The sequence below is a fragment of the Mus pahari genome, chromosome 8, assembly GCF_900095145.1.
Source record: "Mus pahari chromosome 8, PAHARI_EIJ_v1.1, whole genome shotgun sequence".
Taxonomy (NCBI): Eukaryota; Metazoa; Chordata; class Mammalia; order Rodentia; family Muridae; genus Mus; species Mus pahari.
Window position 1 is genome coordinate 89,905,473 of NC_034597.1, and position 26,531 is coordinate 89,932,003.

General features: G+C 42.2%; 1 protein-coding gene across 2 annotated transcripts in view; it reads right to left on the minus strand.

Annotated features, from left to right (window-relative positions):
• Window positions 1-22,480: 22,480 nt before the first annotated feature.
• The window catches only part of Tbc1d4 (TBC1 domain family member 4), a 162,207-nt gene continuing 158,156 nt past the window's right edge, over window positions 22,481-26,531 (minus strand). For both annotated transcript variants that reach the window (XM_021203091.2, XM_021203090.2), the window contains one exon: window positions 22,481-24,772. In XM_021203091.2, coding sequence (XP_021058750.1) covers window positions 24,539-24,772 — 234 coding nt within the window. In that variant the 3' untranslated portion in view covers window positions 22,481-24,538. The remainder of the gene's footprint in view (window positions 24,773-26,531) is intronic.

Consider the following 26,531-nt stretch of genomic DNA (forward strand, 5'->3'; position numbering starts at 1 on the left):
GGCTTTGAAAGACAGCGATTAGTATAGACAGTAAAGCTTGGCAGATCTGAAGATTATAACCTCGGGTGGTCAAATGGCAATCGAGAGCTGGGAGGCCCCAACAAAAAAAACCTCCCAGCCAAAACCAGGAGGAAAACATCTTGGGCCTTGTGATGAGTATTGCAAGTCCAGTGGCCACTGTTGGCCACTGCACCCCAATTCTAGATTGTCTCCAAGTAACATTACAGTTGAGTGCATGGACGGCCAGCTAGCATCCAACTGCAAAACTGTTTACTTTCTTGCTTTGGGGGGAGAAACGACCATGCCTTCTGTAGTCTTTGAAATGAACGGAGCTGTGAATCCATAGTAAGTATCTATCTCCATTGACTTTCATTTTTCTACTGTACCTTCAGATGCCGACTAGATGAGTTGTCCATCTTAGGAAGTTTTAGACTGACAACAAAATAGCCCATAAGCATGAATAAAAACTAACGCTTCCAGTCTCGTTTTGAAGCAAGTTTCTAAATTACTACATCATTCATATGAATTCCAAAATAGAAGGTGAAAATATGGTAAGTGTGTGGGTATACAGAGCAGATTTCTTTAACTATGTGCCTGATTTCACAAGCATCTGCATTTTAGATAAGCAAGTCATGGCCACAACTACCAAAGGAATTATTATAAACACTCTAATGAGTAGAATGGAAACAATAGAAGATTAAAATGTATAGACAGTGCCATGCTCTGTTGTCAAAGATAAATTCTAGGTTTGTATGTGTTGGTTTATACTTAGACTTAAGCATTGTCATTTTTTCTTTTTACTAGCATTTAATATTTTATCTTCAGAGTAACATATACTTATTGAGGAAAACAAGAAAACACATTCTATACTATTACCCAGAAAGAATTACTGCTAACACTCTCGGTGGACCTTAGGAAAAGGAGGGCTAAGAAACAAGGGCCAGTGTTATGCTGACCATAGTATGTATGATCCTTTCACTAATGGATAACGTACCTCTGGGTTCTTGAATAAATGTGGTGGAAAGGACCTCAAGGACTGTATAAAACTTCCCCAAAACAGAGTGCAGGGATCCCAGAAGACTGGAGCAAAGGGGTGGGGCTACGCTGCAAGCTGCTGAGCTAACATATACACAGGAATCTATATGTTTTAAAGCTAAACATCCGTATGAAATATAAATTCTTATAAATTGCTGGCTTTCTGCTTAGGTTCTTATATGTTGATTAAGATATTGATCCACTTGTTAAATAAGCACTTATCAGACAATCATTATATACCAGCACTGCAGTTATAAAGTGGAGTAATAATGGCCTAGCTCTCCAGGGTTTCATATTATAATAGAAAAAAATAACTTACATCACAACTTGGTAAGGGCCATTGTTAAGAAATAAGCAAAGTATTATAGGAGCCAGATTAATATCACAGAAAAGACCCTCTCCTCCCATTTCTCTAACAGTAATCTACCTTGCTTGTGTCTCCTTTCTGCCTTGACATCGGCCAGGAAGTCACCAGAGAAGAGGATGTGAAAGACAAGTCAGAAGAACACTAAGGATGTCATTGATTCAGGACTTAAAGACCATCGGTGACTCGCTCAAAAATTTGTTTTTTAACAGTTCAGTGAATAGAGACTTAACATGAAGGTGCTTTCTGATGTAGTCTAAAAAAGAAAACTCGCCAACCTTTTACAGTATTCCACAAATAGTAATTGTTGCTCCGCCTCTAGTTCTACTCTCAGAAACTCATTATCCATGCAGAGTGGTGGCTGGGGAAAATGGGCAGCCTAGGTCCATGCCCTCACTGGTATATAGATTTTGCTAAGGAAAAATAGCTCTGTTTAGACGGGCATGGTGTCACACATGGGGGAATCTTTAACCCTCAGGAGGCTTAGGTAGAAAGATCATTAAGTTTCAGATAGGTCTGGGCTACAAATGAGATCCTGTCCTGAAAGAACAAAAGGCCCTAAGTCATCTATGGGAGTAAAGATGTGGGAGAGTGACCTTTGAAAAGGCAAAGAAAAGTCGAGTGTTTCTCTACTTCTTTCTGTGACTTTCCATGTCTGTATCGCCCAGTCCTTCTTTGGGTGTCTAGCATCTCACTGAGGACGAGAATGAAGAAACTGGTTTTCAGCTATCCCGTTTCTCTACTTGGGATGAGCTAATCCTTCAGCTGCTCACCTGTTGTACTTGTTCCCTAGGGGAACCCAGGAAGTTTAAGGGAGGAAATGGGATTTATAGGTCCGGCGCTTGACAAGCACAACAAAGTCACTTGATGGATTTATTCACTCATAAGATTTAACCTGGGTGTAATGGCAGCTGCCACCCAATTTCCCTTTTAAAAAATTCTCGGATGTGTAGGGCAATCATTGTAGGTCCACCGACTGCTGATCTGTTTTTACAAAGTGCAGGAGTCGCTATCTAAAACCTATAACCTGTCACCGTCTGTCATCCTTGCAGAGATGCGGCCATTATTTAAATTAGACTGTGAATGATTTTTTTTTTCCCTCTGCAATGGCCTTTTAGGTGGTGATATGTCATTTCGGGCCACCATAAGCTGGCGGCGAGCATTCTCAACACATTAGTTCTGCTCATAATTTGCTGCTTTCAGAAAAGCACACTGGTGATATAAAAAAGATTTTGTCTCTGTTTATGCCTGGCCAAAAAAAAAAAAAGGAAAAATATTGGACATCATTACCTGAATATGAGCTGGTCATTATAGGATGTAGGGAAACGTAAAGTGGCTATACTTATTGCCAGCTAGAACTGATCCTTGATAGGATGTCTCTTTTGAATAGAGGAAGAAAATAATCCCTCACATTTGATTAGTACTTAAGAGTTCGTAACACCTTAAAGGGACATGATCTCATTTCATGTCTACAGCAATGCTTCACCCTGGCCGAGGATCTCAGCTCATCACTATTCTCGTTTTGCATGCAGGGAACAGCGCAGAACACTTTTGGAGAGTCAAGGTTACAGAGTTTTAAAATGATGAAACAAAACACATCCAACTTATATTTTCAGAGCTGCTTCTAGGAAAACTCTGCTGCTTCCTGGGACGGTATAATCACAGCACTCTTAAGGCCCATGGCCTCCAGGCCAGCCTGGTCTACAGAGTGACCTCCAGGCCATCGATGTCTGCACAAGACTCGGTGTCAACATGATATGCACTCACTGATAAGTGGATATTAACCCAGAAACTTAGAATACCCAAGATAAAATTTGCAAAACTCATGAAACTCAAGAAGAAAACCAAAGTGTGGATACTTCATTCCTCCTTAGAATGGGGAACAAAATACCCATGGAAGGAGTTACAGAGACAGAAGGAAAGACCATCCAGAAACTGCTCTACCCTGGGATCCATCCCATAAACAACCAACAAACCCAGACACTATTGCACATGCCAGCAAGATTCTGCTGAAAGGACCCTGATATAGCGGCCTCTTGTGAGGCTATGCCAGTGCCTGGCAAACACAGAAGTGAATGCTCACAGTCAGCTATTGGATGGAACACAGGGCCCCCAATGGAGGAGCTAGAGAAAGTACTCAAGGAGCTAAAGGGGTCTGCAATCCTATAGGTGGAACAACAATATGAACTAACCAGTACCCCCAGAGCTCATGTCTCTAGCTGCATATGTAGCAGAAGATGGCCTAGTCGACCATCATTGGGAAGAGAGGCCCCTTGGTCCTGCAAACTTTATATGCCCCAGTACAGGGGAATGTCAGGGCCAAGAAATAGGAGTGGGTGGGTAGGGGAGCAGGGGCGGGGAGAGTATAGGGAACTTTCGGGATAGCATTTGAAATGTAAATAAAGAAAATATCTAATAAAATAAAAAATTAAGTTAAAAAAAAAGAAAAGAAAAAGTGTAGCCAAATGAACTCATCTCAAAACTGCTGTACATTATACTCTACTCAGAATCACGTCAGATAATAGCCTTTTCTGCTCTCAAATTTTAACCTATTAGAGGAGAGTAGATCTGAGCCACCTGAATTTTAACAGGTTCCCCTATTGATTCTGATGTATACAAAGTCTGAGCACCTACAGTCTAAGTCAAGTTCAATGCACTTGGATCTGATAGACATTTACCACTTGTATGACTCTAAACAGGTTGTTTAGCCTCTCCAAACTGCTAAGCTCTGGGCTCCCTATCATTAAAGGTAACAGCACTACTCACGACTGGTCCTTGACAAGTGCCCTGACACTGAGGCAACTCTACTCACAGTCAGTTCTCCGAGTGTGTTCTCTGGACCAGCAGCATCAGTATCAGCCAGTATAGTCACAGATCCACAAACACCAGCAGGAATCCCAGGACACTTAATGAATAAGACACCCAGAGAATGAGCCTAGCAGTATCTAACAAGGAACCCTTTAAGGCGAATATTGTGCTTCCTAAAATCTGACTGGCGGTCCACATGGTTAGACAGTCCAGTGCCCTGTAGACAGTATAGTTTCATGTCTGTTGCTGTTATAAAATATAATACAAATAATTGATGTAAGAAAGGTTTTATTTGCCTTACAATTCCAGTTCACACCAAAGCAAGAACTTAAAGCATCCCAGCCAGAGTCAAGTGAGGACAGGGATGGATGCTGCCTGCCTGCCAGCTGCTGTCAAGTAGCATCCTTCTCCATTATATCCTGCCTGGGAAATAGTGCTGCCCACAGTGGACAGGGTCTTCCTGCATCAATTTACAATCAAGACAGAGAAACAGACAATCAGACACACAGACACACAGACACACACACACACACACACACACACACACACACACACAAGTTAACCTTATCTAGATAATTCCTCCCTGTGAGTTTTTCCCCCAAATGACTCTGGGGTAAAGTCAACAGGTAGAACTAACCAGCCCAGTAAGAAAGGTTTCTAAAGCCTGTTTTTTTTTTTTTAAAAAAAACAATAATAATAACATCAAAAGTCACCGCTGGAAATAAAATCACTAAGAAAGAGAAGACTGAGCTCAAAGTCACTACAATAATTCTCATCAGAAAGAGTTTATGTCTCATTCAGCATTCCCTGTAAATTTTAATATATGACTGTATAATTTCCCTCTTGAAAACTCTACTCATGTTGTTGATTACACTCGTTACAATCTTACAGAGTGCCCTGGCTTTCTATACCAGATATGTATGTATAACTGGCCCATCATTTTTTACAGGACTCCATATAAGCAATGTGCCTGTCTAGCTCCTGAGCCCTTTTGTTCTGGGCGAACAAACTCTGCTACCAGCATCAGGATGAGGTGGGGTGATTTATGCCAATACAAGCTTCCCTCTCTGCATTTCAAACCTCTGTCTGTTAAGAACAAATTTCACCTTTAGAAAAGAATGCTAAGTAATTGAGTAATTATCTGAAATAGGACTTCTGAGATCCTACTTTGTGCTGAAGTTTTTGTAAATGAATAAAATTGACCTCAGCCATGACTTAATTTATTACAAATCTAAGAGGAGACCAGATATTTAAAATGCTCACAAATAAGTAGTGATAAAGGTACAAAATCTGCGAAGGATGAGAGAGGTGCCTTTGCAGATTGCCATGGGGCTAGTGACCCGTTTTGCACAACAGTGAACAGGGCGCACCTTAGGATGACCCCTGAGAAAATTCTGTGCTTCCTGAGACTGAGTGTACAGAAAATATGGAGGGTGATGGTAAACAGGGCACAAGGATTGTGAGGAGTCCAGTTGTAATAACTAGTATGAAGGGCAGACTGTGCGAACCACAGTCTGAGATGGTTTGTGTAGCACAGGTCAGAACTGATAAACACCTATACACTGAAACTATTATCAGTGTCAGGGTTTATGCCAATATGACCTTCCTTCTCTGCATTCCAAAGCCTAAGGAACCCTTGTAGGTCTCACTGCTGAAACTTTATGATGTTATCAACTGAACTGGACATGAATCAAATATATTTTAAAGAACATAATATTTTGGAACCTGGAGATTTAGACCTGACGCAAAATCATTAAAAATTAGGCAGATCACCTGGTAAAGAACTAGGATGAAGAGTTTAAAGAAAGCATGTTGGTTTGCCTTTGTAAAAGAAATAGGAGACACTGGGTGGGGGTGCCTCTGACTCCAGAACTCAAGAGCGGTGTGCTGCTCTGAATGGAAGGTGAAACCTGGCAAGGAAGGCGGAGAAAGAGAGTAGGAAAGGCTGGGACTGATGGAGTGGTGAGGAGGAAGGAGAAAAGAACTGAAAGGAGGGAGGAGGAGGAGAGAGAAGAGTGAATACACAAGGAGAGGATGATGAGAACGAACTGGGAAGATGAGAAGAAACATCTTGGCACCATCTTGATTTCTCTGTTTTGCCCGCACAATGTGTGGTGTCTTCAGCAACAACACCTTAGCATCTAGCTCCAGTAAGCAACCACAAGGAATGGGAGGAGCCTCGGCTACTTGGGAGCAGCTGTGGTCACCCTGACCATAATTCAACGCCCCACACCTGGAGCTAGTTAATATATAATGGCCTCTACAGCAGTCTCCAGTCAGGCAGGGCATTAACCTTCTCTTTTGTTTTTGCAACTTAAGTTTTTAATTGCTTTTCAGAGTACTAGGATGATAGACGTCTGTGTGACTTTCTTATACATCTTTCCTTTTGGTGATGTGCATGCCTCACCCCATTGTTTCTTGTGTGCCATCACCTCCACTTGAACTTTCCCAACCCTGATTGGATTCTCTCTCTCTCTCTCTCTCTCTCTCTCTCTCTCTCTCTCTCCTCTCTCCCAACTGCTATGGTCCCTTTCTAGTTTCCCAACTTCTACATGCACTCTACATGCAAGTCTTTCTGGGCCTGATTTACCTCACCAAGTATAATTTTTCTGCAGTCCTGACCATTTACCTGTAGATTTCATAATTTTGTCTTTACAGCTGAGCAAAATTCCACTGTATATGGCCCCCATTTTCATTATAATTCATCAATCGATGGGCATCTAAGTGGATTCCAGGCCATGTCTACCATGATGAACATGGACAGGTTTACATCTCTGTGCTAGGATATGGAGCACTTCAGGTGTATGCACAGGAGTGGTATAGCTGAGTTAAACCTCCACACTGACTTCCATATTGGCTTCACCAATCTGTAGGCCCACCAAGGGTGAAAATGGGACACCCTCCCCCCTTTCCTTACAACCTGGACAGCACCTGCTATCATTTAATTTTTTGGTGATAGTCATTCTGATTCGGATGAGCTGGAATCTCAGAGTCATGTTAGCTTGAATTTCTCTGGTGGCTAATGATCTCGAACACTTTCTAAGGGTTTATTAGCTTTTAATGTTGTGTTGAGAACACAATTCAGATCCAGTCCCAGTTTTCAACTGGGTTATTTAGCTTATTAATGTGTACAATTTTTAGTTCTTTGTATACTCTAGACAGCAATCCTCTGTTGGATGTAGAGCTGGCTAAGACGTTCTCCCACTCTGCAGGCTGACCTTCCGTTCAGTTAGCAGTTTCCTTCACCACTCAGAAACTTTCTGCCCTCAGGAAGTCCTACCATTTGTCCATTGTTGAACCCATTTCCTGAATCCCCACTTTGCCTTCTAGTACTTTCAGAGTTTAAACTCCCTCATAGAGAGCTCACTTTCTTAGTGCCAGAAAGTGCCATACAGGCTGCTGGGCACATAGACACTGTGGTCTAGTGCAGCTGTAAATCCTAGGACCTACAGTCCCATCCTGCTAGGCAAGATATGCCAACTAGTGTATGGCTTTTATGTAGTGACCTGTTGTTCTCAGTTTGTATTTGAGGCCCAATCCCGAGGAAGGGAAAATGCCCTAGTGCTGTAAACCCACCAAGAACCCATAGCTAGGAAGATCTGTCTTAGAAACAAACTTACTATTGTATTTAGCTAAATCGTCATGGCATCAAACAACCTTCTAAGTATGTATGCGTAGACTCGTGCACTTATCCTTAATCAGAGAGGCTTCACTTTGGTGTGAACGGCAGAGAATGCGGAAACTCATGCCTGCTCAAAGGTCCTGACAGTACATGGTGGCTGAATTCTGAGCCCTCCACACGATGCTTATGTGACCCCCTCTACATCTCAGAGAACATCGTGGAAAGGGGTGGGGGACAGACAGAATACATGAGTTGGAAGTTAGGGAGAGGGACTGGAAATTTCCGTGTTCCGAGCACGACACAGCCACTGCAAACATGACCTTGAAGTAGCTATGGTTTGCTGCACTGGCCCTGCACATCACTGGGACTGTCAACATTGAATTATGGCTTAAAGATGGGATCATAGGTCCCTATGCCTCCTTGCTGAACTACTGGCCACTGATAGATTCTGAGACAGGGACAGTCATTGTCTTCAGTTGCGTTCACAATAGCGAGCCCAGCTGATAGTTCCAAACTCAGTGCCACACAGGCAATTCTAGTAAAAAAAAATAAAAATAAAAAAATAAAAATCAGTGATTAAACAAACAAGCAAAGACATGAGGACTTTGGGATAGATTAAGAGGGGAAAATTAAGAGAGAATGAGTGGGGTAAAAATATATTCACACAGACATTCCTGTTAGTCTTGTGTTTGGGGGAAGTCTTTATATGTAAGAAGATGGCCTGATGTGCTTCAGCTCCTTTGAGGAGTAGTGGAGATTTTAAACAACAGTTGAAAAACAAAACAAAACATAGAGTCAGTGTGAAGTATTTTCTTAACATCAACGCACAGATTTGTCTTAGGGCCATTACAAACGGAAGGCTGAGGTAGCTCCTGAAGGCGTTGCTAAATTGGTGCATTTTCTTATCCTGCAGCTCTTTTCCCTGGAAGAATGGTCAGCTCTATAATTTCTTCATAATGTGGTGCTCTAAGAGGGCCATGCCAAGGAATGCAATGAAACTGAAACAACAGTGTCATCTAGTGGAAGTCGTAGGAATAGCAGTCAACATGAATAAATAAAATAAATTTTAAAATGAAATTAATTTTTACAGAGAGATGCAACTTGTTTCAAAATTGTGTCTTCCCATCCATGCCTTCTCCACACACCCTGGTGGAGAGGACAAGTCCAAAACCATCGGGCTGGCAGATGGCTAAATCCTCCGGGGAAAAAAGTACACATGGAGGGACCCATGACCATACATAGCATATCCAGCTGCATATGTAGCAGAGGATGGCATAGTCGGCCAACAATAGGAGGAGAGGCCTTTGGTCCTGTGAAGGCTCTATGCCCCAGTGTAGGGGAATGCCGGGGCCGGGAAATGGGTGTGGGTAGGTTGGTGAGCAGGGGGAGGAGGAGGACATAGGGGGTTTTCAGAGGGGAAACCAGAAAAGGGGATAACATTTGAAATGTAAATAAAGAAAATATCTTAAAAAATTTAAAACAAACAAACAAAAAACAAAGATCCCGGTTATAACAGCCCGATGGCCACACTTTAAAGACTAAAACCCAACAGAATTAGGTTGTTCTTTATTAAATTCCTAACAGAATTAGAATGTTTTAATTAAATTCCTAACATCCATAATCTTATTGTATAGGCTCAGTTTTCCAGACTTGATGCCAAGTAGAAAGCTCCGTTACTAAGATGGCAGGTGATTACTGATTTCCAGAAAGTGAAAACTTTGGCAAGGCATCCGTCGGTCGCCTAGTCCTCTTAGACCAGGAGACCTTCTCAGCCGGTCTCCTAGAAAGCATCCCATAAGGGCCTCCCTCACAATCGATTCAAATAGCAGCTGATTCCAAACACTGAGCAGTTTCTCAACTGCTGATCAGCATCTCATGCTGATAGCAATGACTTCAATTACTTAAAACAGAAGGGGTTTTTGCGAGATTTGAGTGTGATAACAACTATGACTTGCATGCAGAAACCACGCATGCCTCGTGTCTTGGTTAGGGTTTCTGCTGCTACAACAAAACAACATGATCAAAAAAACAAGTCAGAAGGAGTTTATTCAGCTTACGCTTCCACATCATCACCGAACGAAGTCAGGACAGGATCTCAAACAGGACAGGAGCCTGGAGGCAGGAGCTGATGCAGAGGCCATGGAGGATGCTGCTTCCTGACTTGCTCCAGCCTGCTTTCTTACAGAACCCAGGACTGCCAGCCCAGCGATGGCACCGCCCACTGGGCTGGACCCTCCCCCATTGATCACTGATGGAGAAAATACCCTATGACTGGATCTCATGGAGGCATTTCCTTAAGTAGGCTCCTTCCTATTTGATGACTCTAGCTTGTGTCACGTTGACACAAAACCAGGCAGTACACCAATTATCAGTATATTGCCATTTGGCTATTATTCTTGGCCATAGTGAAGCTAGATCTTCTATTTCTTGTTTGTAGCTTGGATGGTTTATGTAACCTAAACTTTGCCAGGTAGAGGATACAGGGAGGACCCGGCAGGAGGACATTCTGCCTCTTGTTTCCATAGTACTCTTCTCTGGGCAGGCACCTGCATCTGCTGCCTCCTTCACAGCTGCGGCAATGTGGGCAACTTCTCACAAACCTGACTTCTGCGATGCTCCATGGCTGGCAGAGAATGATATTCCCCCTATATAGCTCCCTTCCGCGCTGCACAGACCTCTCTCTGTAAAGTGCCATTGGCCTGGCATCTGCTCATATGCAGCTTCCAAGGGGCCCTTTGGGAGGGCTTCACACTTCCTGAGGCTTCCCCACTCTATCCCACTCTGCCAAGAGCTGCAGCAGCCATCCCTCTCCAGCTAGGGAAGCATGGCTCTCTGCCTGACAGGAGGAGGGGGGAAGGAAGGGAATGGGAGGATGCAGTTCCCACATTTGTCCCTCCCTGGGGTTTTCGCTCGGTGCCTGCACCCTGCACTGGCTATTTCTGCAGCCTTTGGATTTCTCTTCACTTCTCACTTTTCAACTCCCATTCATTCTCATTCTAGTTTTTAAAAAAGTCACTCTACCAACTATTTCCTCCTCAAATGACTCTGTCTCCTCATTGGATCATAGGTGCAGCACAAGATAATTGGTAGCCAGTGACAGGCTTCTGCGGGTTCTGAATGTCACATAATTTGACATCCACCTTCAAAACCAATGCTATGGAAAAGTGATAGGGAATCTTGGAGGACTCTCATGCAAAGGAGGGAGCCTGGAACAATGACATCACAGAAAATCCTCTACCGAAGGTGGTCTTGTTTCGACCCTAAAGACTGTGTGGGACGCGGGGATCATCTGTGGGCTCATGGGACTTGAAAAGGGAAATGAGTCACCACAGGTGAACGGTATTTTGATGAGTTGCTGGGGCATGGGTTCTATGAGTGGCCACCCCAGATAACCTGCATATCGGATATTTACATTACAAATTTGCAACAGTATCAAAATTACAATTATGAAGTGGCAACCAAATACTTTTTTAGTTGGGGATCATCAAAATAGGAGCAACTGTCTCAAAAGGGCACAGCATTGGGAAGGTCGGGAGCCACTGTGCAGAGGGAATATTAAAGCTTATCTAACAGACTACTCCAGGCCTCTTGTCTGTCTGCTCCTTCCACATCCCCTGTCACACTTTGGCCCCCTGTAGGTCCTTTTCTGGCTTTTCGTGGACCTGTCCTTACCTCATGCCTGCTTTTCATGGACATGTCCTTACCTCAGCCAGTCGGAACACAACTAATTTTTTTTTCTTACTTGAGTACAAATAAGACCCCCATCCATCTCACCCTGAGATTCTGCAAACAGAAATGTAAGCATGTAGCTATGGCTCTCTTGCCTGGTGAGTGTACAACTCGATTCAGTAAAAGCTGATCTAAATAGAATTAAGTGACACAAATTCCTGAAATTAGGCAGTGCCCTAATTTCAGATGTCACACCATTCAAAGCTGCCATGACGAAATTATTAATATGAAGTAGCTCCCACATTGAGGTTTGGAGACACCAGTCTAGACTGAGGACTGCATGTTAATCTAAAAATGCATCACAAACAAGTAAAAAGAAAATGGATGCAGTTTAGCATCGAAGGCAAAATATAAGAGAACCAAACATCCATAACGTGTTCTGAAGTGGATGTCACCTAAATTATATTAGCACTGAAGTTATAGCCACAGAGACTGCCTTTCCATCTTTTAATCTTCCAATAAAAAGGAAACCTGTTTACTGGAAGATCTATTCTAGACTGTTCTGTGAAAGGCAGAAAAGCCACAGGGTTTTTTAAGTATCATTTCTGTCTGAGTTTCATATCCTGTTGCTGTGATTCAATCTCTTGACAAAAACCACCTGGGAGACAAGGGGTTAATTCAGCTCATGGTCACAGGTTATAAGCATTTTAATGAAGGTAAAGCAATGGGGTCCTGAAGCACCTGGTCACATTTAATCCAAAATTAAGAGTGAAGAGCAATCAATGCTGGTTCTCAACTGGCTTTCCCTTCTCGTATACAGTCCAGAACCCCATTCTTTTTTTTTTTTTTTTTTTTCTTTTGGATTTTCGAGACAGGGTTTCTCTGTATAGTCCTGGCTGTCCTGGAACTCACTTTGTAGACCAGGCTGGCCTTGAACTCAGAAATCCGCCTGCCTCTGCCTCCTGAGTGCTGAGATTAAAGGCGTGAGCCACCACGCCTGGCTCAGAACCCCATTCTTGAGGAATAGTGCCACCAGTAGTGGACGAGTTCTCCCACATCAAAGAGCATTCTTTAACTAATCTCTCATAGATATTCTCGGAGGCCATTCTCCTGGGTGATTCTAGATTGAGTCAAACTGGCAACTAAAACTAACATTCTCAACTCCTTAGCTTCTGACTTACATGTGCCAGACCACTGGCATTTCTTCCACACCCTTGTGAGGTTAGTCATCCAGCCAGGCAATGGAGAGCAATGGTGACCACAGTTCTAATCTCAGGATTCTCTTATTCTAATCTGTTAGCCCTTCTTTTTCTGCACATTTTTCCTCAAAGCAAAACAAATCATACTTTCTGTCATACATCTTGCATGGCCCTAGAAGCCTCTCACTAAACTTCAACGTCATTATGTAGATTTCTTTCAGTTGCATAAGCATTGAAATCATGGCAGATAAACTTGATTCATGATCCCTCTTGGATGGATGGATAGGTGGATGGATGGGTGGATAGGTGGATGGATGGATGGATGGATAGGTGGATGGATGGATGGATGGATGGATGGATGGGTGGATGCTGCAGACTGACCTCACTTGGGTCCCTGATCTGCATGGTTGCAGGTGAGTGAGGATTTGGTGAATGAGTGACAAACAGTCCGACACGAGAGAGAGTGTAAAACTGAATGCAATTTGTCAATTCCAGCATCAGACTATTTATACAGAATAAAATAGGGAAGTTAGGTGACACATCGGCAAGGTACAAATGAAGTTACCGGATGCTTAACGGACTCTTACACAAAACAGAAGAACGTAAACACAAAGACTGGCAGGAACTGGGCAATAAAACAAGTGAGACAAAGTCAGCTCTATCTAAGGTCAGCCAGCTATAGTCTTAGAAGCCAGGTGTGAGGTCTTTATACTCCCAGGGCAAGGGCTTTCACACCCAAGTCATGGTTCTAATTAGGGAGTTCCGTTCTAGCTAACCTTCTCATGAATAATTAATGCAATACTCTAAAACCACAGCCCGATCCTAAACCATTGTAAATTCCTGTATATGGGAGCAACTTGGCTCCATATTATTCTAAGTGATTGTGTGAGGGGACTTTTCTACTAATAAGTAATGTAGTCTGCCACACATAACTATACTAAGAATTCTAAACTTACTTTGCTAAGCTTACCTTGAGATTTCTAACTTTATGTAGTAGATAGTAATGCCTGATTTCTTTCACTATCCCTCTTACAATACTAGGGACAATTCTGAATGTCACTGAATAGGCAACATTCTTACTGAATTCCAAGCCCAGGGTCGGCTCAAGGACTACCTAGGGAATTGGTGAAGGCCAGAAAGCAAAGTTCAATTTTGCTTAGGTATTTGGCAAGTCATTGTTTGGAGGCACCTATAACAAAACAATACTGAAGGGAAGCACACAGATGCTATGGGATGGCACAGTTCCAGGAGACTAAGTTTCGGTGAACTTTTTGCCTCAGGACAGTGCCCAGGTTTTGGGGGGCCTGTTGTGCTTGTCACTACTGGAGAATGTAGCAGGTGGATGGTTGGGTAGATGGATGGATAGATTTCAAGCATGTCCACAGTTCTACTTCTCTATCAGCCCATTACACTTAACTACTGTAGCTCTTCTTTCTTTCCTATAAGGATCATCTTCCTAGTCAGAACCATGGTGTAAGACCAGAGAAGAAAATCAGGCACTTGGCTGAAGGATATAAGGCCATTTCATCCCCATCACTTCTCCAATGTCTCTAGAGTAGAATGCCATGGAGGCTTGGGGTTACAATGGCACTTGGGAGATAACTGTGTTGGGGGATCCATCCAGGGATTTCCTTAACATTTAATACAACTCTATTGAGATAGAAATTGTCATTTTTTTTCTAATCCATTGTGCATGGAAAAGATGCATCATTTAAATATGCATATCCAGTTAGACAACAGTGAAGTCCACAGTTCCCTCTGGTTTTATTTACGTTCTCCTCATAGCAGCTCTGAACAGCTCAAGTCATCAGAAGTGAGGACTGTAGCTCCATTTATCACTCACCCTTCACCTTTCCCATGACTAATCTCCCTTCCCTCTGGCTCTTTAACATGCTTAGCAGTGGAACCACGGTGAAAGCATTATCAACAGAACAAATGCAGGGACATACACATATGTGTGAGAGCACATACACAGAGTCACACACACACACATACAATCACACATAGCCACAAGAACATACACACAGCCACATGCACACAGACACACAGACACACACACACACATACACACACACACACACACACACACATGCGCGCGCGCGTGCGCACACATGCAAAGATTTAAAATAAAAACCTTTGGTGATGACATGTTGTAGATTAATCCAGGACTCCCTTCTTATATGATTTATGTGTAAAATGTTCCCAACAGGGTTTTGTGTTTGTTTAAGCACTTGGTACCCAGCTAGTGACTCTGTTTGTGGGGGGCGTAGAGGCTTTAGGACATGGAGCTCACCTAAAGAAAGTGAGCTAGGCCACTGCGGGCAGAGGGTACACTTCTGTCTATTGGGTCTCTGCTTCACTTCACTTGCCCACTGCCATTCACTCCAGTTCCTATGGATCTGCCCACTTGCACACGCCTTCTCTGCCCAGACAGGCAATTTCCGCAACAAACTGACCCAAAATAAATCCTTCCTTCTTTAAGTTATCTGTTGTCTGGAATTTGCACATGCAATAGAAAAAGTAACTAGGACACTGCCCAAGCATAGAAAGGACACTGAAAAGACCAGTTCTTCAGACCCACCATGAAGAATTCAAGGCCTAGCCTCCTTAACGTACCTGACATGTCATTGTGTCTTTCTTATCTGTGAAAAAAAGGGTAAGATTGTTTTAGTCCATAAAGTTTTTGCTAAATAAATAAAAAAAGAATGAATGAATGAATGAATGAATGAATATTAAACAGCATTGCTCTAATACCTTATCTATACAGAATAGTTCCAATTACTACATTATTGTTGTTGTTGTTGTTTTTGTTGTTGTTGTTGATGATGATGATGATGATGTTATAACTGAAGTCTTTCCTTCACCTTTACAGATCAATAAGAAGTGATGATTTATGCCACTTTCAATAAGTCAGATTGTCAAAGCAGAAAGGCCCGTGTCATGCTCTTGGTTATCCTCATCTCTAGTCATAGATGAGAAATGTCTCATGTCACTTTCTTAATTCTAATACATGGATCAAGTCATCTGCAAGTTGCAGCTCCAAAGACCCACAGTAGGAGCAGGGACAGCTCTGTTTAGAGTCAGGAGAAGCTAGACACATCCTGTGAACAGTTGCACTGTGGAACAACGCTGCCTTTGTGATTATCTCCTCTTCTCTTGTCTTAAGAAGAAAACTTTTCCAGATTTGATTGCTGATGTTGGTTAAGACAACACCATGTGTATGAGAAGACTAGAGCCTTGGGTAAAAGGGACTCTAAGCATCAGATACAAGCTTTCAGAAATTGAAGCCTATGTGACTATTCGGGGAGCAAGCTATACACACTTTTATTATCTCACTTGAGTTTTCTCTATGGATTCATGACCTATAGTCATGCCTATATATACACACTATGCTGGTTGGTGTTTTGTCCGTTGACAAACGCTAGAGTAATCTTTTTATTTTTTAATCAACATTTGATATGCTTTATTGAAAGATGACAAGTAGAACAGGTAATCTTAAAAGGAAAACCCTCGACTGGGGATTCGCTCTATCAGAATGGGCTGTAGGCAAATCCACGGGGCATTTGACCAATTAATGATTGGTGTGGGAGGGCTCAGCCCCCCTGTACCACCCTTTGGCAGGTAAGGCTGAGTTACATCAAAAAGCAAACTGAACAAGCGATGAAGAGAAAGCCACTAACAGTCTCTGCTTCAGTTCCTGCCTCCAGGTTCCTGCAGTGAGATCCTGTTTTGGCTTGCCTTCATGGTGAACTTTAAGCTGTAAGATAAAACAAACCCTCCTCCCCCACAAGTTGCATTGGTCATGGTGTTTGTCACAGCCACAGATTACAGTCTAGGGTCCATCCATACATAAAATTTAAAGTCTGGGGTCCACATAAGGGACAAAAATATGCAATATTTGTCTGATTCGCCTCGCTTAATATAATTTCCAATTTCATCATTTTCCTGCAAATATTGTGATTGCATTTTACTTTACAGGTAAGTAAAACTCTGTTTTGTATATGTACCATATTTTTATTATCTATTCATCCATGGATAGATAGCTGGGCTGATTCTATTCCTTAGCTATTGTGGTGATAAGATGTGTGGTGACTCTGTGATAAGAATCTTTTAGATGAATGATGAGGAGTGGTATAGCTGAGTCTGGGGATAGATCTACTTTTAGGTTTTTGAGAAACTTCTGTACTGATTCCACAGTGGCAGGAGTAGTCTGCATTCTCACCAGCGGTGAATAAGTGTCTTTCCAAACCCTCGTCAGCATTTCTTGTCATTTATGTTCTCGACATAGGCTATTCTGACAGGAGTAAGGTGGAATATCAAAGAGATTTTGTTTTTGAGTTCTCCAATGCCTGAGATGCTCGGCATTTTAAAATAATATTTATTGGTCATTGACTATCCTTACACTTTTTTTTAGGAAAAAACAAGTTTGTTGATCCAAAATTATCGATCAGGCCCAGCGAGATGACTCATCCATTAAGGGTTTTTGCCACCAAACTTGATAACCAAAGTTCAGTTGCTGTGACCCCACATGGTGGAAGGAAAGAGTTAACTCCTACAAGTTGTCCTGTGATGTCATAGGTGTGTCATGGCATATGCACGTACCCAACCACATGAATACATAATATATAATAAATAAAACACACACATATAGTAAAAATGAGTTTTAAAAAGAATGGCTTAGCAATGTAGCTTTAGAAAGTAAAATGAAAAGAAATATTCTTTTAATTCTTTGAACATGGGGGAAGTCTATTCAGACATCATAACAGGTCATTCTAAGTCTGTCCTAATGAAAAACTTGGAAAGAAAATCAAACATATCAATGTCCCTATGTCACTGGTCCTGCCCTCTCCATGTTGCTGTGTGACTTTAAATGTAAGCACTGGTAAAGTCCCAGTGACTGCTCTAATTGCAAAAGCTACAGTAGACTTCAACACTGAATGGTGCTTTCTCTCCATGCGTACCCAATTTACTATACAAAGGCTAAATGGTGGCTCAGAGAGGACTGAGGCTGGAGAATCATTTGCTAGACAAAATAAAGCACAAATATAAAAAGAAAAATGTGTACATCTGAGCTGTTGGAAGTCAGCGTAGAGAAGGCCCTCATTTCCTTTTGAAGGGTCCCATTTCAGAGCATCCTTCAGCCTAAGAGCGAAAGATGCCTTTTAATGGCAATAATTATTTCTGAATAACATCATGTTCTATTGAGATTAACAACTGTGCGTTTGCAAATTAACTCAATTTGTGAAGGGAAACGATGTCAGGCCACATACAGATTCTGCTTTGCAAGAGATAAACATGAATTTCAGCAGTATTTGAATAGCTTGTAGAAAGAGAAAAATCCTTCTCTTGTATCTACAAAGCACCATTATTACTGTGAAAACTAATTTGCCAGCACCAGTCTTATACATTTAAGGTTCTTCCATGTAATAATAATAATAATAACAATAAGTCACCCTAAAGCTTCACTTACCCAGATGCATTTGCTCCAGTTTCAGACCTTGAAGGCTCAACAATTTAATTTCATAAAGCACAAACTACAGATTCATTCTTCATGGGTAGACTCATAAAACCCAAGTTCTTAAGACAGATGAATTTGTACAACCACTATCATAGCAGCATAGTCATAATAACCAAAAGAGCATAAGAAAAACAAGTATCTAAATACAGAGAAATTAAAGAAACAAAATGTAGTTGATGTGTATACTATGTGATCCTGGTCTTTAAAAGGAAGGAAATTCTGGACTAAGGAGAAGGCTCAATGAATAAAGTGTTCAATGCACAGGCATGAGGAAATAAATGCAGATCCCCAAATCTATGTAAAGCTGTATACATGTAAGCCCAACATTCCTGTGACAAGATAGGAAGCAGAGATAGTAGAATCCCCTTTAAAATGGGTAGGCCAACTAATCCAATACACACAGCAATGAATAAGAGATCCTGTCTCAAAGAAGGTAGAAGGTAATGACATACGCCTATGGTAGTCCTTGAAACTCCACACACATGCCATGGCACATACACACCACCATTCAGACACATACACACCCAAAACACATGCACACAAAGTAAAGAGGAAATCTGGATACATGTCATAACATAGGTGGCAATTAACAAAGGCTAGCTAGGGTTGAGAACTTTTCGATGGGAGCAGTTGAAGTTTTGCAAGAGGAAAAGGATGGCTGGATGTGGAGAATGGTTATTAAACCTGTGTGGATACAGGTTACACCATTGAGCTTCATGCTCAAAAAGTCAAGATCCTAAATTTTACACTGCATATATTTCACCGGAATTTTTAAGAGCAGTTCTTCCTGTTTTCTAAGAACACATTTGTCAAGGAGCTTGGATATTTGCATTATGTGCCTAGCTTCATATTTTTCTGTGACAAAAAGCAAAGCTGAATGAATCATAAATGGTAAGATGCCTGTAAGACACAGACTTTACATAAAGGGAGAGTGAGTTGGGTGTCTAGGGCACCAGTCCAACACAGATGGCACAGGAGTCTCACAAAGAGGACAGACCTGTCATAGAAGGACCCCACCACGTGGATTATAGAGGCCAGAGCTCTCTGTATTCACAAGTCACAATATGGACATGGCCAAGAGCCTTGGCAAAGGTTCGCTCCAGTTGTAACTGCCAACACCTGCCTTCTTTTCTTCCTTCCAAGACTGACCAATTCTTATTGGATTATCCTAATCTTTTTCTGGATGCAAATCTATTCAACTATATCACAGTAAAGCACTCAGGCCCAGAGGCTATGCTGCCTAGAGAAACCTCTGAGATGAAATCAAAGCATGTTGATGTCTCTTTAAAAAGAGCTCGCACTGCTCTTAGTTTTGAAGTTTCAGAAATACTTCATGCAGTCCAAGGTATTAACGTTATGGTCCTTCCTTGTGTGATATTAAGTAATAATTAGATTTTTTTCTGCATTATATCATTTATAACAAGGAAGGTTAACAGATTGGAATACATAGTCTCATGTTTAGTATACTACATTTATGTATACTTTATCATATGTGTGGGAAGCGGGTGTGGCCATGGCTGCGGCCTTGTGAACCAAGACAGCACCCTGGTTCACTGCCAAGCCCCATGATTCCCTGCTTGATTATCAAAAACATGATTATGCGCACCTGAGTGATTATGAGCTGCCTGCCTGATGTAGAGCAACACCCACCCTGTCTGCTGCGTGCCTGACTCTGGTTGGATGATGAGTGATGAGAGACGAGGACAGAGGGTGGAAGGGGATAAATTGGGGGATCCCAGAATAGAGTAAGCAGGCAAGGCTGAAGCAGAGAAGCTGAGGAGAAGCAAAGGGGAAAGCTGAACTGCTGTAGAGAGCTGGGGTGAGCTGAAAAGAGAATAAAGGAAGCTGCAGCTGGAAGCTGTGGAAGCTGCCCAGACCCTGCCTTGGTGGTGTGTCATTCCTTCCCCCATCACTGGGAAGAGAGGCCCAGCACAAGGGAAGGCCTGGGCCAAGTAGTGGGAGTGGGTGGGTAGGGGAGCAGGGGCGGGGGGGGGGGGTATAGGGAACTTTCAGAATAGCATTTGAAATGTAAATAAAGAAAAAAAAAGAAAAAGAAACGAGCTCGGTAAGTATAAGGCAAGGCTTTTAAGGATCCCAGAGCAGGGACAATTTAACAAGATTCTTGGTAAGGAGACGAAGTAACAGAAAGCTCCTGGTTTTGGGGACAAGTTAAGCTCCCGGGATTACGGGATGGAGTTAGCTTCTCAGCTTAGAGACAAAGTTAAAAGTGAAGAGAGCAGGAGGAGATTGCTTTAAAAAGGAAAATAAGAACGTTGATGCAGCTGCTAGCAATTTGGACTTTAATTAAATCTTGCCTGGCGGGCAGGAGTGGAGGGTATGCTACTGAGTTAGAAAAGTTTTCCTGTGGCCAGGCTGGGCATTTTAAAAGAGATTGCTTTCCCAATCGCCCAAGGCCAACTACTGCAGCTCCCGTGAGACGTCCAAAATTATGTCCATGGTATCGTAAAGGCTCATGCAGCAGAAGCAGAAAAAGCAGAAAAAAGGCAAATGAGTAGCCAGCAAAAAAGAAAAAAGGCTAAAGAGCAAGAGAGTGAGGAGGGAAGTTCAGATGACAGTGGAGATGAAGTGACTAGCATGATATCTAAGTTGAGTTTCTGGCAAGGAAGGCCGCCTGAACCCTTGGCACCTCCCTTGCCTTCACCTCCTCCCTATATGGGGAAAAAAGGAAGTGAAAGAAAGCGTAGCCACCATGCTTCAGTATGGTGAAATCTGCCTTTCGAAGTTGGTGCCTTCCCAGTGTTTCAAGATCAGCAAGGGCAACGAAGAGTCAGTAACTACCTATGGCCCCCAAGCTGCCTTCACTGTGACATCTGTCTATCTATCTATCTATCTATCACCTTTGCTGCATGTCACTTCCTCTGCTTTCAAGGAGAATATTCCAGACGGTGTTACTTTCCAGTGTAACCATAAGCCTGCTTAGCTTGGGGTAAGAATTAGTAGAAAATGGTGCTTCAATAAACCATTGTTGTGGGGCCCTGACCCATGTTTGGGCCAGCTGCCCTCATTCCCACTTAAATCAAAGCAGCTGGCTCAGCTCCCTTGTTAACTCTCAGCTGAAAACTGGAATCTTACTAGTAAATCAGAGAGTGGATTTGCTCCAAGGGCAGATAGATATTCTGGAGCAATTAGTCTTTGTGTCATATGGTGGAAACTATAATGACTTTGGAAATTATAGTGGACAGCAACANTCAAATTATGGACCCATGAAGGGGGGCAGTTTTNGTGGAAGAAGCTCAGGCAGTCCCTATGGTGGTGGCTATGGATCTGGAGGTGGAACGATGATCCATAGTCAGAAAAGTTACTGCAGCTTAAACAGGAAACCCTTCTTGTTCAGGACTGTCAGAGCCACAGTTTGCAAAAAGTGCAGCTATTGATTAATGCAATGTAGTGTCAATTAGATGTATAGAAACTTTAACAGAATGCAGTTTTGAAGGTGTTTCCTTATGAGTTAACAAGTAAAGAAGATCATTGTTAATTACTATTTTGTATGAATTTTGGTACAGACAATTGGGCATATACACATACACATATACATACATACATACATACACTTCACAAAGGATCACACTGCATCCTTCTCCAACTTTTTACTATATACAATGAAAAAAAACCTTAATACTGATTGTTAACAATAGCAAGAAAATTTAGGAGCCTCTTAGTACATTACAAACATACTTAAGGATGATTTAAAATAAATGTTAGGTAGGAGTAGACTTACACTGTAAGTCTACTTACATCAGTAAGTGCCTTAATTCTTAACTGTTTGGAAGCAAAGCTAATAGGAAAATTCTGCAATTTTATATACTCTTTGCATCTACAAGACGACCTAACAAATAAAAGGGATACAGCTAAAGATACAGTTCAATGATAGAGCACTTGCTTAGCGTGTGTGGGGTCTTAGCTTCCATCCACAGGACTGGGGAAATAGGGAAAGAGAAGGGAGGAATAAGGAAAGGATGGAGGGCAAGAGGGCAGGGTCCAGGAAGGAAAGAAATGTCAGCTCAGCCTCCCTTCTCTTTCTCCAGTCAGTAGTAAAGGCTTCATTAGGAAAGAAGTTGAAAATTGTTAACAATGTATTCCTCTAATTGTCTTAAGTAATCTTTGTCTTCCAGGCTTGTTTGCATGAGGCTGCTAGGCATTTTCAGGTTTAGGCAGTTATCAGTACCCATGCAGGTTTCGTTTTCAAGTCTCTCAGCAAGAGTTTATAGCCTACCCCACTCCTCAAAAGACAACAGCAAAAAAGCTCAGGAAACGGCAGTAACATATTTATTGGAAATGATTCTAGACATTACAGGAGCCTGATGAAGATGTAATATTACAACGCGAAACAGGTGTCACATTTTTTTTTTTTTAAAATCACCAATGAGAAAAAAAAGTCATTTTCACAAGAAAATACCACATCCACGTTGTCTTAATCACTGAATACCATAAACAACCCATACCGCTGGCTCCCAACATCCAGAACATAGTTTACTTTTAATGGAGAAATGGAAAGAAAAATATTTCCTTCCCCGACATAAGTATCCCTCAGCCACCACCTGTGGATCACACCCACAAGGCAATGATTTTGACCATCAGACAGTAACGCTGAATAGAGGATACTACAAATGAGAAGATCCAAGCAACAGATCAACTAATGGCCCTCAACCAAATGGAGAATCAATAATGAACGCTTCCTAGACTCTAGAATGCACATCAACTCTCCTGGCTAATAAGACTTTTTAAAAGGAGAAACGCCCCTAGATCCAAGTCTACTCTGACCCTGTGAGGCTTGTGACATTCAAGTGGAGAACAGCCTAGATGCTTGGCATCCACACGTTTTCGTGTCTTTGGAAGCTTGACGTCTTGACTCAAGAGCGCTATGGTAACACTTCATCTTGTGTATAATCAACTCTCTTTGAGGCAAATGACCCCCAAGTAACCCATCTGCAAAGACGAGGGCTGAAAAAGCTTCGACAGTAAACACTGTTCACAAAGGCCAAACAGAATGCTGCCGCAGTGGTCAGAGGCACTATTGTAAAGTTGTCTGTGCTGTAGGGACTGCACATGTCCTGGGAAAATGACTTGCCATCCATGCCCCCAGCTTGCATGAGCATTCTCTTGTATCCTATCTGTACGCAGCAGAAGCCACGAGACCAAACACGGACTTGTAGGTTTCACCGGGGATGGAGACGCTTCCATCCCTTCCTGTGTGCTTCTCATGATTGGTTCCTAAATAGTTCACAGTTCTACATTTTCACATGAAAGGGGAAAGTGATTAAAAATGGGTTCTGTCATTGAGCAAAAAATTAGAAAAGCAACTCAACGTGGTATTTCATCTTTGGGAAATCCTGATTTTATTTCCCTATTCTAAAACCGAAGGTCACAAGGACTACATAGAATGCTCCCATACTTTTGTGAGAAAATAGCAAACCCTCTCACTTGGTAAATACAGCACCAAGCAACTGCTTACCTCTATAGAAGTCACTTAAGTAAAATGGCAAAAGGCTACCCTAGGCAATTCAGGAGCTTAATGGTGTGTTTGAGGCCTCGTATTTTCGGCTTGAATATTAATGCTGGTCTAATCTGCTAGAAAATTAGCAACAGTCCTCTTCACCCTGAGAGGGGTTGACTCAGCCACAGTGTCCTGCTTTCTCCCTATGTGTATCTAAAGCAAAGCCTAACCAGACTCAGATCCTCCAGGGTTAGACATGCTGGTTGTCACACAGCAGGCAGGGCAGTAGAGCCCCACCTTCCTAGGAGACTCACGGGAGTGAGACTGGAAGCCAATCATGTCCCTTATAGACACAGACACAGAGCTAAAGCAATGTGTCTGCCTACCACACTGAGTGAAGCATGCTAGTCTTTGGGGGCAGGAAAAAAATACATTCATTTTTGTTGTTGTTCAAGTATATTTCAATATACAAAGATATTCTAGATTTGTTTCGCTAGAAAACCAAAAGGATTTCTTGTGTATCCAAGAAGAATCTCACTTGAACTCTTCCTTTGATGTGAATTTCATGAAGTTCTTACTGAAAAAGAAAAGTTGCTCCTAATACACACCTACTGTTTGATTTGAAAGCATGGATCTTTATGTCCACTTATATATAGTTATGTACATAGTTGGCAACAACCAGAAGAAAATACAGTCTGGATGTCTGTGATGGCTTAGGAGTGGAGTGCTCTGAGGAGAGCTACATCACCTACTGATGATCTTACCACCAGTAGTAGCTGTCCTACCAGCTTTCTGGTCGACCTTACACAGGGTCCTTTATCCAGGTATTTTTAAGGAAGCTGTCTGTCTGCTAAGGCCATGTCTGAAACTATGGCTTATTTCCTGGTTTGGCTTTGTCATTAGTTGGATGAGTTAGGTCTCTCAACAGCAATTCACAGTTGGCCAGCGCATCTGCTGGTAGCAGCTTCCGGATCTGTTCCACTGTCTTTTGATACGCCATTTTATCTTGTTCCAGGGTCCGGATTAAAGCCTTCATTTTGGTTTCTCTGGTCAAAAGAGTTTCTAGGTTGGATTCCAAGGCCTGAATTTTAGCATGAGCCACCTGTTTGTCAAGAAGAAAAAAATCATCTAAGCTAAATATTTGAGGAATCGGATTCTTTACAACAGTAACAGCTACGTCTTATATTTGTTATTAGATAATTATATCACATTAGTTAACAGAATCTCATGTGAACAAACAGTGAGAAAAGTCCATTTTTTATGTATATTTCAGTATATAAAAATGTCCTCTGAAATGGAGTTTTGTGGGAGTTGTGTTGTTTCTCTAAAAAGAGTGCCCCAAGATCCAGGTATCAGAAGCAGAAGATGTAGCTCAGGACTTTTCTGTCATATAAAAGATTCTGGGTTCAAATCCCAGCAAAATATTAAATATGGATTATACATACACGTATATGTATATGTTTAATAGATATTGTATTGGCACAGCTGTGGGTATATATTCACTCACATGACTGACTTATCTCCTTTCACTAATGACAACAGTAAAAGAATACTGTGACAACACCCCACAATCCTGTGACCTCACCACACCCACTGGAATCTGTCCAGTTTGACTAATTCAGAATACAGAAAGTCTTGACTACTTTTTGCTTTGGAAGTGAGTTTTGAGCACAGTTTTGATAGATTCTACCCTAAGCAGCACGGAGCTGACTCTGGCCAGGGCCCCCCTGCTGTATCACCCACCATAGCCTGAGTACATCCATGAGGAAAAGCTCACAGGCTTCCGAAGGAACCCAAGTGATTGGTCATTCTGGACAATCTTGCTCTTTGATAACTACCTTCCCAGAAGAACCAAGTGGGATGCTCAGGAAACTCCCTAATCCCTTCCAGGGCTTGAATCCTCAACAAGCCAAAGACCTCCCACTAGATTTCTCTAGATACTCTTGGAGCCCCATTCGTGTTTGCTGACTGGGGAGCTTGACTTCCTGGAACTGTGGATAGAAAGTCTGTAGAAACTACAGACCATCGCCCATGGAAAATGGGTGCAAATGACTCTCCCAACAAGACACGCCTCTGTGGATATTGAAACAGTTGAGTAGTAAGGGACTATTAGTTCAGTAACTACTTTCCTACTGTGAATAAATCCCATTGGCTTACTGTTTAATAGGAAGAAATATTTAAAAAAAAAATTCCTCCCCAGGAGGTTCAACTCCTGCTACTATATGGCTTTGGTGTGGCTGTGCCCACCCCCCACCCCCGCCCCGCACCTTTTAGAAGGCTGTTCCTGCTATACCTTGGTAGATGTTACCAAGCGATGGTATTACACACTGGTCTCATCTTTCAGAGATCGATGAGGTTGGTCCCCTTGGATGCCATTAAGGTACTTTTCATAAGACCCTTCTTAGTTCTTGTAAAATGGTTTTTCCCAAAGAGAAAAACTGGCTTCCCCTGTCCCTGGATTCCTTCCTCCTCATGACAAGTCTCCCTTTGTTCCCTGCTCCCACCAAGACACCATCTCCATGTGACATAATAGCCAAGGGCCTTTGCCAGAGTGAGCAGTGCACTGTTTCAGTGGATTAAATCATCCTCTTTGCTCTGTAAGTGACCCAGCCCTGGGGACTACTGAGAGCAAACTATCTCACCCACAGAGCAGAGATCCAGAGCTCCTATCACACTACTCTGATGTCAGAATATTACTTTGTAGATCATTTGTTATATCTTTGTCTGTTTATAAACTACAGTAAATTACTTGGGACTAGAGTCATTGTGCATTTCTGAGCAGCAGGACTACTTGTTATGTGCCCACTTTCCACTTACCCAGAAACATCTTTCCACTTCTGGCTTACTCTAGACAAATGTCA